The sequence below is a fragment of the Thunnus albacares genome, chromosome 19 (genome assembly GCF_914725855.1).
Source record: "Thunnus albacares chromosome 19, fThuAlb1.1, whole genome shotgun sequence".
Taxonomy (NCBI): domain Eukaryota; kingdom Metazoa; phylum Chordata; class Actinopteri; order Scombriformes; family Scombridae; genus Thunnus; species Thunnus albacares.
In genome coordinates, this window is record NC_058124.1 from 21,371,525 (window position 1) to 21,384,460 (window position 12,936).

The 12,936-nt window shown below is 40.9% G+C and overlaps 1 protein-coding gene across 4 annotated transcripts in view; it reads left to right on the top strand.

Annotated features, from left to right (window-relative positions):
• Positions 1-12,936, top strand: part of hivep1 (HIVEP zinc finger 1) — a 56,285-nt gene that overhangs the window by 29,825 nt on the left and 13,524 nt on the right. For all 4 annotated transcript variants that reach the window (XM_044336485.1, XM_044336488.1, XM_044336489.1 and 1 more), the window contains exon 3: positions 12,646-12,699. In XM_044336485.1, the coding sequence (XP_044192420.1) occupies positions 12,646-12,699 (54 nt within the window). The remainder of the gene's footprint in view (positions 1-12,645; positions 12,700-12,936) is intronic.

Sequence of the window (12,936 nt, forward strand, 5' to 3'; positions counted from 1 at the left end):
AGCGCTCATTAGGGGCAGCCCTAATATATGGAGATTTTATAGAAGGGGAAAATTGAATTTGACTTATTTTAATTAAATGAAAACACATTTAAACTTGACTATACAAAGAAGGAAATTCACAGGTCAGAGCTGCCAAAAATAGAAGCAAACGGATGTTACAGTTAAAGAACAAAAGCCCCCTTCGCTTAAAAAAAAAAGTTTGTTTTTTTTCTTGTTCCTTCAGTCGGATGTTTGAGCTTCACTGTGTAAAATGATGTATGTGTTTGACACTAGAAGACTGTTTTCACATCCATCTGCTGAAGAAGGAAAGTCTCTCTGTGTTCACCTTAAATCTGAGTTTAAAACATTTACATAACAGCACGATTTGCGACATCACAATGAGTTAGGAGTTAATTGTGGTCCAATGTGCAACTCACACAAGTTTAATGTTTAAACTTAAAACCTCCAGTGCAAGTAGGAAACGTCTTGAATCCAGAACAGCCAAACTGTTGTATATTGTTGTATATTCATAGATCCTGTATTTAAAGAGGAATCAGGAGTAATCTTAACAAAATAATTGAACTTTGGGGGGGGGGGGGGGGGACCATATCAGACACAAATTATTATTCAACGCAGATGTTTTATATCTGAAACCATGTCTGAAGAGGAGCTTTAAGGAAACTTTGTCACATCAAGCACACACAAACCAAACACAAACAATACTACTGCTAGAAAAGCAATCTCACTATTAAAAGGGAACAGAAAAAAAAAGACGCTGTAGGATCAGAATTTGAGGTTTAAAAAAAAAAAAAAGAAAAGAAGTCATCCTCTGGTGAGTCGTCCTCACCCGTTCTGTGAGCTGTTGGGCAACCAGCAGCAGTTGGCAGGGCACGTTAAATCCCTCCCCCTGCGAGGCAAACGGAGAGAAGGAGGGAGAGCCAGAGAAGGATCCCCTGGAGGGTGCCAAAGCCTTAAGTGACGTCACTGGCCTGCTCTGTTTGGGCAGGCCCTCCTCTCCTCCTCCTGCCCCCCCTCCCCCCACCCCTCTTCCTGGGCCTTACAGGAATTCCCCTCCTCGTCACATTATTCTGAGGAAACCGCTGGCAACGCCCTGAACCGCTGAAGAGCCACAGCTGATAGGGCGGAAACACAGACTTGTGACTGCCTGTGTTGACACAGGAGTATGTATGCACTTGTTGTTCTTTCTCCAGTCGCCTTTTGTTCCCGAAACAAAAGGAGTCGCTGAGTGTTTGTTCCATGAAACATCAGCAGAGTCGGGGGTAAGAAGTGAACATTTTGTCCTATAGACTATTGTGAAACACGCTCAAACAAAGCACACACTGAGGTGATGCATTATTTACTCTTATATAGTAACTGTTTGTGTTGTTTGGGACTCTGACGTCAGATGTGTGTGTGTGTGTGTATATGTGCGTAAAACTCCAGTTACGTTTTCAGCGTCTGGGATGTAAAGATTTGACTTGCTACTAAAAGCCACCGTCCACAGAAACATCTCTGCTCTCGTCCAAACTGAACAAGACAGCTGCCGTCAAAGTGAACGACGCAGACAGGAAGCAGTGTGCTGTCAGTCAACCGTGGCGCCGTGGTAACCAAGAACAAGTGGGCAGTGGGACAGTCGGGCCTGAGGGAGCCTGTTTTTTTTTTTTTCTTCTTCTGCTGCTGCTGCTGTGAAGTACAGTTCCTTCAATGTAAGGCTTTCAGTTTTGATTTGACAGATGCTGTGGGAACCAGGCTGTTCTGTAGAAAACAGACTCATGTCTAAGTTCTGGGTTTAATTTGTAATGAAGTTTGATTTTTATTACCGTTACTAATTACTGTACAGCTTTTCTCTCTCTGTGAGGCAAACATCTGGCAAGCTTTACCGAAATGTTGTATCGATTTAGTGCTTAGCTTTTGTGCATAAAAACAAGTCAACCTCGGGCAAAGTACTGATTGATTTACAACTGTTTTCTGTATTTATCTCAATTTTTTTAATTGTTTGGTGTATAAAATGTCAGAAAATAGTCCAAATTGCTTGTTTTATTGGACCAACAGTCCAAAACCCAAAGATACTAAGTTTAATTGAAGTTGAAGGTTTGCTCTTGACGTTGGAAACAGTAGTTGACACAAAACCACAAGGTCCATTCAGTAGCTGTTCTGGAGCTTTTGATCATATCACATGATCTTCCTCAGCAGACAGAGTCGCCCTGTGATGGAAGAAGACATTTTTTTGAGCATTTAGTAGACTTCTTGTCTTTAGCTGCAATGATTAGTTGATTAATCGATCGATAGAAAATTAATTGGTAACTATTTTGAATCATTTATTGACTCCAGCTTCTTAAATATGAATATTTCTGATTTCTTTAATTGTCCGTGATAGTAAAGTGAACATCTTTGGGTTGTTGACTGTTGGTTGGGACAAAACAAGAAATTTTGGGTTGCATCTTGGGCATCGAAAGGTCCAGAACAGCTGTTGAATGAACCTTGTTGTTGTGAGATTGAAGAACTGTCACCATCATAGACAAAAAAAAAGCAGAAATGTTCACATTTAAGAAGCTAGAACTAACAAATTTTGGTATTTTTGCAATTGCAATCAATCTTTTCAGCTCTAATTGACATGAAATATATTAAAGGTCTTTTGAAGTCTGGGCTACATGCGACGCCCCTTCCTTCCTTAGCTGAGGTATAGAGTTTACTGTATATGCAAAATATGTTTTCGCACAGAAACGCGTTTCCTGTCCCACAAGGCGCGTCGATACATCGTTTGAAAACACTCTGGCCGACGCTCGCTGAGCTCAGTAAAGTGAAACCGCCGCCGCACTGTTGGTTCTGTGTCACGGTCCTCACGATCCCAGGGGGGAAGTGGAGACACTGACTGGATAGTTTGACATGCAGCTTGTTTTGGTTCCACTTTTTTTAGCCTCCACAAAGAAAGAAGTGGGTGTTTGTGTACAGTCGAAGGTTTTGTTGCTGGATTTCAATGAGTGTTTCACTTCTTATCTGAGACAGTTTGGCTCAAAGGATGACAAAAATCAGAACTGAGAAGTTGCTCAGAGTTAAAGACTTTTTATGGATTTTATAGAACAGTAGACATGTAGTAGAGCTGAACTTAATCTAATCTAACTGTAATAATAATAATCTAATCTTATAATAATAAATTATTCAAACAATATAAAACACTAGATGCAACATTACGCCATAAATCATGGAATAATCGTCCACCATCTTACCTTGGTATTGTTTACAGTCGCCACCTATAGGCAGCAGCTATGGTTGTCGGCTGTGCAGCACCTAATTTTACTGCCATCACTTTCCACTCATATATAATATAAAATATAGTATAGAATAAAAAGTCTTTACTGTTAGCTACCAAGTAACGGACCGGCTGAGTTGTGAGCTCTCAACAGCATTGATCTGTTAGATAAACAGATCAGTTATAACCAGCAAACATTGTTTTAATGTTAGCTACACTAACTTAGAGCTCAACGCTAACGTTTAGTAGCATTATAACAAAGTCATTAATATAACCCAAACTGCTGATTCCATGCCAGATTTATTTTTTGCCAGAATTTATGACGTTAATAAATATATTAATATATTACAGCAGGTTCAGTTCTCTCTTGTAATTGCCTGCCAATATAGACCATAATACTGAATCTATTTAGGACGTCTACATAAAAGATATTGCTTAATATAGTATATTAGCCACTCAGAACATCAAAGACAGTTCTTACATATTAAGTTAAGGCAAAATGGAAAAATTAAAATCACTGTCTGCAATATAAATGCACAATTGGAGCTAAAATAATCAAAATTCTACCAGATTCCCTGTTTTTTGGTTCATTATAAACAGACACAGTCGTCTCATTACTTTGAATCAAAAACAGTGTTGGTGTATTGGTAGAAAAATACAATAATTATAAAGACAACATAAGCCCCACAGGTTCCAATTACAGTGAGTTTAAAACTGGATCCAGTTAAGATGGCTGCCATATGGCTCCATCCCAGAATGACAAGACATTATGACACATCACATCTAGTCTTTTATATCTATGAGTGTTACAGCCGCTATCTTATATCTATAGACTGAAGAACCCAAAGCTGACACTCAGACACAAACAATAATCTTGTCAACCTGTTTTTTTTTTTTTTTTTTTTAATCAGATAGCTCTTGATTTAAATCAATTTTTTTTTTGCCATTTTAAAACCGTTATTGCTGCCACCATGACAAAAGTCAGTTAAATATCAATAAAAACGAGAGAGGTTTCTCATAATAACATGAAAAGGATCGTGTTATAACGAGAATAATTTGTTGTTGTAACAAGAAACTGACCACTTTTTTTTTGTTAAAGTGCATCTGCTTGTGTTCAGAGCATTTAACAGTAGCAGACAAACATGTTTCGGTATCATTTCGGTGATCGTTACTTGCAGCCCTGCTGTGTGCTGATGTGCAGAATGTGGGGTCTGATTGTAAATACCTGATTCTATTCTTAATTTTTCTGGGCAGCTTGTGATTTGTTTTACTACGGCTGAAAACAGGCTTTACAGGCTTCACACCTCCGTGATTTTTGCAACTGCGAGGGAAGGAAATCATTATTTTGTGTTTCTTGGCACCGCGTTTCTGTATTGTGTTTTGGAAGTCTGGCTTTTTATCATCTATTTTGGTGCAGGCAGATTTTTTGGGGAAGGTTAAATGTGCGTGTTCTGAAAACGATGGAAGAGGGTAGTATTCACATTCGTCTCCGCCTGCACCATTAAACCCCTTACATACATACATACATACACACACACACAAACACACCTCTGCCCACCCAGTAGATTTCTCGTTATATCAATTTTTCACAGGGGTGCCCACGCAGTCCCAATAATCAGTGGCCTCCAGTCTGCTGCTTCTTCCACCTACAGTTTCCTGCGGGGGCAGCAGTACTGTACAGATACCGCACCAAACCACTGTCTTTGTCTGTGCTGTGTGTGTGTGTGTGTGTGTGTGTGTGTGTGTGTGTGTGTGTGTGTGTGTGCAGGAGAGAGATTGTGATCAATATTTCATTTGTTGACTGGGTGTTGGCAGTTTCATCACGAATTATTGGGAGGACAGAGTGATAACGACGCCTCTAAACACATCCTCTAATTATTATCATTATATAAAACAGGGCAGGTAATTCAGACAGGTAAATCCACATAACTATATTGTTCATCATGTGTGTTTTTGTCGTTCTGTGTACAAGATGTGCATCTCTCCCCCTTTTATAGCCATATATTATTAAAAGGTGCCTGCCCGAAGCTCTAGTTAATGCTGTAATTTTTTTTTTTTTTTTTAAACTCATACCTGGTCTGGCTCCGTCGTTATCGTTCAACATGCTGTTTCATGCCGCACATAAACAGTCTCCCTCAGTCTTTCCCAGCGGAGGGTAAACAGCCAGAGGGGCTGCTTCCCTCCACCTTGTGGCTCCCAGTAGTGGGATGTTTAGCAGTCAGCAGCTGATCTCCAGGCTGCAGAGAAAGCAGGACTTGCTTCGCTTGAATGCTTTGTTTTTATGCCGAGTATGAAATCTAAAATCTTTCCTTCTCTCTCCTTCTTTCTTTTGTCTGTATTTAGGGATCAGTTTCAGTATCATTTCCAGCGCCAGTCTTACATGAAATGATTAATCGACTCGCGGATCGACAGAAAATCAATAGGCAGCTATTTTGATTATGGATTAATCGTGTTTCCAGCCTCTCCAGTGTGAGGATTTGCTGCCTTTTTTCCATTTTGTATCATTGCACACAAAGTATTTTGGGTTTTTAGACAAAACAAACAATATGAAGATGTCAGAACATTGTTATGGGTTTCTTTCATCATTTTTATAAACCAAAACAGTTCATCCATTAATTGAGAAAATAATCAGTAGATTAATCTATGATGTTACAGCCCTAAAAAGAAAAGTTTTTTAAACATTAAATGTTATTACAACTAAGCCTGAATAAAATAATCCACCTGATCAAAGAATAAGTAAACAACTTTTCCAATATAACCAGATGTGCCAGCTTTTGGTACGTCAGTGTTCAACGTTCTGTGCTACAAAACTGAGCTGCAACTAATGACAATTTTGTAAATATTTATAAATCGATTTACCACTTTGTTTGTAAGATGACAGAAAACAGTGAAAAATACCATCACAAGCTCCCAGAGACCAAGGTGATGTCTTCAAATGTCTTGTTTTGTCTGATCAAAATCCAAAGATATTAAATTCACAATGATATAAAAACATAAAAGTAGCTAATCCTCACATTCGAGGGCCTGGAACAAACAAATATTTGCTGTGTTTCCCTTGATAAAAGACTTAAGTAATGAACCAATAGTTGATGGTAAATAAACGATACATTTTCTATTGATTAATTTTTTCAGCACACATAAGTTGGCACCAAAAAAGTAGCTCTATCTGTATCTTTTCACTCTCTTTCCTCAGTCTCCATCTGTCATCTGTCGGTCGTTCTCTCTATCTGTGTCCTTTTGTGTCCATTAGGTTTGATAAAGCGAGCCACTGCAGCTCCCAGTCCGGCTAATATGTGGAAGGAGAGGGGGAGGAAGTCACTTTGCGCTCTCCTCTAAGCAGGCTGATGATGATAGACTGCAGGGTAATAGGACACTCTCGCTATGGCGGGGGATTCCTCTGCTCTGCATCATCATCTTAGCACACAGTACTTCCTGTAGCCCCCCCCACCCCCCCGCGAGTCTCTCAGTCTCAGCCTTGATTTTCGGTCTGGTTCATCTCCCTCGGGGCCGCTGGGAGCGTCTTTGTACGGGCGTGTCCGTGAAGATAAAGAATGTGTCAGATGCTGACAGTAACCCTTATGTCTGCTTACTGCATGGGTCAGCTGCTGAGGGCTGCAAAAACTGCTGCGTCTCCTCTACAGGCCACAGAAAGAAAGCTGAGATAAGATCAACAGACTTCCTCTAAAGATGACGAGGAATTCTGCAAAGCTCATACATCCCCTCTGCTGTACGAGCCGTTCCTTGTTGAATAATCCCATTATTATTGAGTCATGGTTGCTATTACGTGTGTGATATAAAAATGTAATTATATGAAAGAACAAACTGAGTATTTGTCAAAGTTAACAAAACTCAGGATTTGGCTACAAACTACTTTCTTTTTTACAGCTGGTGCAACTGGCAAGCTGTCAGCCTCTCTGTCTGTTTATTCTCCTCTAATCACAGCTAGAAAATTTAAAACGCTGTCCAAAAGCCGTGTAGGGTAGAGCTGTAGATACTGCGGTACTTAATCAATTGTCTGGTTTATAAAATGTCAAAAATAGTCCTGATGTCTTCAGACTGCTTTGTTCTGTCTGAAAACTTCAAAACCAAAAGTGATTCAATATATTATGTAAGACCAAAAAAAAAAAAAAAAAAAAAAAAAAAAACAGCAGGAAATGTTCACATTTGCGTGTCATCAACCACATGATTTTTTGTCATTTTTGATTGAAAAATAATTCAACATATCACAATTGCTGTTGATGAATTTTCTGTCGATCAGCTAATTGGTAAAATGATTAATCAGAGTTTTCAGTTCTGTTGATAGAATTTAAATGTCTTGCTGACTGCTCTGTTTGTCTCTTTGTTGTTGGAAAATGACCTTGTTTGGCTGTAGCTAACGAGTATTTTTTTTAAATCAGTTAATCTGCCAAATACTTTGTTGATTAATCGATTGTTTGTTCCAGAAAATATCTTTCTATTATATCACAAGTTCCCAGGGGCTGATATGATAAATTTAGATAGCTTTTTTTGTCTCAACAGCATTTAAAAACACAAAGATCACAAAGACCAACTAAAGCAGGGAATCTTGACATTTAAGAGGCTGAAACCAGCAATTTTGGCATTTTTGCTTGAAAAACAACAAATTTTCTGTCAATCAGCTCATGAATTACATGTGCTGTGATGTAGTTTTCAGTTCAACCAGCAGCATTCAAGTCTTCCTGTACGGCCTGTTTTTGTTGAGTTGGAAAATGTCCTTGTTAGTGGCTGCTCTAAGAATGCATCACCCTCTGTGAGGGTGTGTTTGCTGTGTGTGTGTGTGTGTGTGTGTGTGTGTGTATGTGTGTGTATGTGTATGTGTGTGTGTGTGTGTGTATGTATGTGTGTGTGTGTTTGCGTGTTTGCACACAGCCGGGCGTGTACAGCAGGCTGGTGGAGGTGCTTGAGTTACATAATCTCCATCTCCCTCCCGCACAGTGACAGGGAAGAAGGGGGCAGCTGCCGACTCCGATCTCGTCATCTTCAGCCTGCTGAGGCACTCCTTTTCCTTTCCTCTCTATAGTTTAGTACGCTACACTGTGCAGCCTGCATCCAGCTGGCGGTGCAACCATCCCTTTGTCTCCAGACATCATCCTGTTATCATCCAAACATCAAACTCAATCCACCTGGCTGGTCCTCTCCTCGCTGTGTGTGTTTGTGCGTCTGTCTGAGCTGTTATATCAACGAGCGCTTTATCTGCACTAACAGGCAAATGACTTTAACCTTTAACTCTTACAATATCATTTGTTCTAGTTCATTAAATATGCGGTGATAAAGTGTGAGATGATTTACTGCAGCACTTGCATCATTACTGCTGGTGGACGCCCATCTGCCCGCACACAGCGGTCCTCTGGTATTGTTCAGGCTTGTTGCTGGCATACTGGTGTTTACAAAACAACGATTCCTCCCTCCCCCACTCCCCCCAACACATATCTTTGATGCTAGCAGGAAGAGCCAAGCCATCAGGGCCATCTGAAACACGTGAACATAGTGCATATGGACCCCGTAAAAAGCTGCCACTACGTCGTTGATGGCCGCCATTTGGCATGGTGAGGCCCAGCAGGGCAGGCTGTTGAACAGAATATGAGTGTTCCAGGCTGGCTGGGAGGGTAGGAGGGTGTGTAGAGCCTGGTGGTGATTTGTCGGCCAACAGGCAGAGAGAGAGGGGAGGGGGTGGGGGGGGGCAGTGCCAGGAAGATGCAGTTGTGTTGCTGCTCCATGTGGGCTGCCACTTCGCTGTAGTGTAATATGTTATTCATTCGACTGGCAGAAGTTTGGTTTATTAGGTCCATTTTCCAGAAGCGAGTTGGCGTTCCAGCTCATTAGAATGTGTTTGTATCTGCGGTTGTTACGACCACGTCTTCCCTGATTATTGTCTGTCAAACGCCTTCACGTAGTTTTGGATGGGCTTCCCCTCCCACTGAGCAGCCCCCCTCCTCCCCCTCAGCCATAGCTGATGGGTTGTAGATTTACATCAGGTGGGCGTTGGGATTCAAAAGCCGGCATGTTTCTCATGTATTGACGTCACTGAGGCCCTCGAGGCACGAGTGATCACATTTCCCACTCGGATGATGGGGGGGGGGGGGGGGGGCATTAAAGATTCGTGGTCGTCATGACAGCGATCAGTGAGGAGGCCGACTCCCTCGCCCACAAACTCCTGCGTAATTGACATGCACTCGCCCACTCTAGTCCCTCCCATCCTGATCCTCGCATATCTTTTAGATATCACGTTGCGTAGATCAAAGATCACGAGTCTGCCACCTTGAGACCGAGGGCGAACCTCGATCTGCAATTCACTTCCCTCCTGTTCTCTGCTCAAAGACCCAAAACTATACGCTGCATTACAAGAGTTATTAGAGGGGTCAGGTAGATAAGGGAGGGATAGATCAGTAAACAAAACAGGCATTTATAATTTATCTTTTCTGTTTTTTTTTGTTTTTTTTAACAGTGAGTAACAGTTATCAGATGTAGATCAATCTCTTTTATGATTTGAGTAAGATGGAATATCACTTCCACATGTTTAAGTCACATTAGAGGAGAGTGTTGATTTAAAGTCTACTAAATTATTAAAGCCAGTCAGACAATTCACATGCTTTTTGCTTACAATACAGCCGACTTAAGCATACCAAGCCCCTTAGGCAAGAGGTTCAATGTCCTTTTCAGAGCCTTGATAATTGTTTGTGTCATTTGTTGGTTGGAAGGAGCTTTAACTCTGGTAAAAAAAAAAAAAAAAAAAAAAAAAATTGTCAGTACTGTACAGTATTGTTAAGTGGCATCCTACAAACCTTTTCTCTGTTTTGTTTCAGACCATACTTTTAAACAGTTTAGTTATAAGTGGGGCCTTTATGAGTTTAGTACCCTCTGACTGTTTTCTCTCCCTGCCCTCGCAGTTTCGTGGTCATGTTCCACAGTGTGCTCTGGTTTTCATCACGAGCAACACGCAACATTTGTGTACATTCCTTTCCATGTTTTCCCATGGGTACGGGACAATTACACGCTTTTCAGATGGCATGCCGAACGTCTCGAAGCCCCCATACAGCCGTCGTAAAGACCACCTCGGCAACCCCAGCAGCCCTAACGAGGGAAATATGAACAACCGTATAATCATTCCCTGCTGTCTTAATAACGGGCACTGTGGATGGAATATTTTGTCCTTATTGAAGGGTGAGGGATGAGGGGGAGTGCTGCCTTGTCCCTTTCCACTCATTGGAGCTGGTGTTTTCCGTTTTTTTCCACGGTTCAGAGCTTGACTTCATGGGTGTCATTCAGCATGAGGGGTCTTGTTTGTGGTTTATTATGTAAGGAGTGCAATCTGATCTATAATAGCTTATACTCTGCTCTCCTACCATACACAACCACTAATAAGATTTTTGTTGGGCAGTAATCACTTACGCCTTGGTTTGCCAGTGCGGTCTAATACAAGACATATGTATCAAGCTGTGCAAACAATGAAGCATATGCTAGCGAAAATCTACCTCCAAATCTTCTAACCGCTAAAATAAGCATTTATTATCTCAAATTGGTTCGCAATAACATAGCCATTTACTCGAGGAAGCTGTGAGGTTACAGTGTGGTAACTATGACACAGAGGAAAGCTCCAGGAGCCGCTCTGTTTGGAGAAATACCAGCTTCATTGCCAGGAAAACACAGCCTACCTGATTCTTTTGTCGGAGGGCGTTCACCGTGGTCATTTATATGCAAATAGACAAGATACACAAGCACATAGCTATCTCCTCTGTCTGTCTACCTTTTTTTTTTTTTTTTTTTTTTTTTTTTTTTCCAAAAGGCTCACAAATAAACAAACACTCTGCCCTCTTCTCATGCGCCTCCGTTGCTGTGTTTCTGCTGGCAGGGTGCCTTTGTTTTGCTCCACGGCAGCGCAGGGGTGGGGACACATTATGTAATCTGTGGCGTGTGCCTGGGATATAGAGAGAGAAAGAGAGAGCGAGAGAGATGATGAAGGGTGTGACTGTGGTGTAACACACACACACACACACACACACACACACACACACACACACACACACACACACACACATATGCGCGCGCGTACACGCACACACGCGCGCGATGACATAATCCACTGACCTCTTCTGTGGCCCGCTCGTGTCCACCCCTCCTCCGAGTATTCCCGGCATTGCATTACTGTGATTTTGGGAACCACAAGAAGAACATCCTCTTTCACCCTCCATTAACATTTGTGCAATCTAGGACAAAATTGTTACCATTGGTCCTCGAGGACTCTAATGTCATGTGCAGGGCACCGAAGCCACAGTGGGTTTATTTTTCCGTCTATTTTCCGCGGTCACGGGAGGCAGAAACATGCTACAGTCGTGCTGTGCTCGTTATTTTCCTCTGTGCTTAATGTGAGTGTGTTGCATGCACACTTGCACTTTCAGATGTAGAATGCTAATCATTGTTGTTGGTTTTTTTTTTTTTTTTACTGATTTTCATGGTGCAAAACCTGATTTTAAAAATTCAGATTGGCTGAAACTGCAAGAAGACACAAATCTCTGTAGTTTCAAGTGGTTTTACAGTTTTTTAAGTTTTCTTGCAGTAACCACAGCTCAGAATGTATTTCAATTAACAGCAAAATGGGGAGAATATAAAAAAGCTGCTGATTTTGCATGAGATTTTTTTAAGGTAATGAGAAAAACAAATATTATTTTTTATAAATTAGACTTATACATTCACAGATTTATGTATGCCTCTTTCAACAGCCTGTAGAAGTGCAGGAAAACAGAGGCTTTACCTCTTCTCTCTCACTTTATTCCACTGTGTGTGTAACGGGTTCACATCACGTTGAGCCAGCGTATATAATTAATATTGATTACAGTAACACACAGTCAGTGCTGTGTCACCTCCCACACATCCATATGTCTCATACAGAAACATGTTCTTCACCTGCTGGATTGTGGGTGATGATTGTGACTTATAAAAGGGCTGAGTGGAATGAATTTGTCTTCCCCGAAGGGTGTAAACAGCGTTTTGATATGTAAATTGATCTGTGGGTTTAGTGCTCACTCAGTGATAATGAGAATGAACCCACCATATTGACTTGTTAGTAGACTTTAACCTTTATTTCATACAGGTTCACACTTTTATTTCTGTAAGTGGGTGTGCTTGTATGGTTGTATTTTTATGTGCACGCACAGGCGTACTCTCTTCATGATTACAGTAGTTTCCATAATAGAATAGTGCTCTCTCTCGGCTATGGAAGAATATCTGTTTTTCATTTAAAAGACCTTCATCCTGCTACAGCCGTGTGGGAAGCATCCCCAGTAGTTACATGTAATTATATCACATTAGTTACATTCTGCACTGCCTTCACCGTGGAGTCTGTGTGCATCTGTGCAGCAATGTTCCTCGTGCTCAATATGGTTTCTATTCTTGTGTTACAGATAAAATCGAAGAAGCACAGAAAGAGCTTAAAGACCCCAAAAGCTCACAGAAAGGTAAGATCTTTTTTTTTTTCTCAACACTTTGGATTAAAAGTAACGAATTAAATTTATTTTTAAAGAAGAAATGAATTGAATGCCTTCTCTTTTATTTGGAAGGAATTTTGTAAGAGATTTTCTGTTTTCGTATTCACCACCAGCTTAAAAGGAATAAAATTAATGATGTAACCTAAAATAGGGTTTTCACTAAAAGCACAAAATAATTCAGTGGTCTGGATTGTAAAGGATTTACAC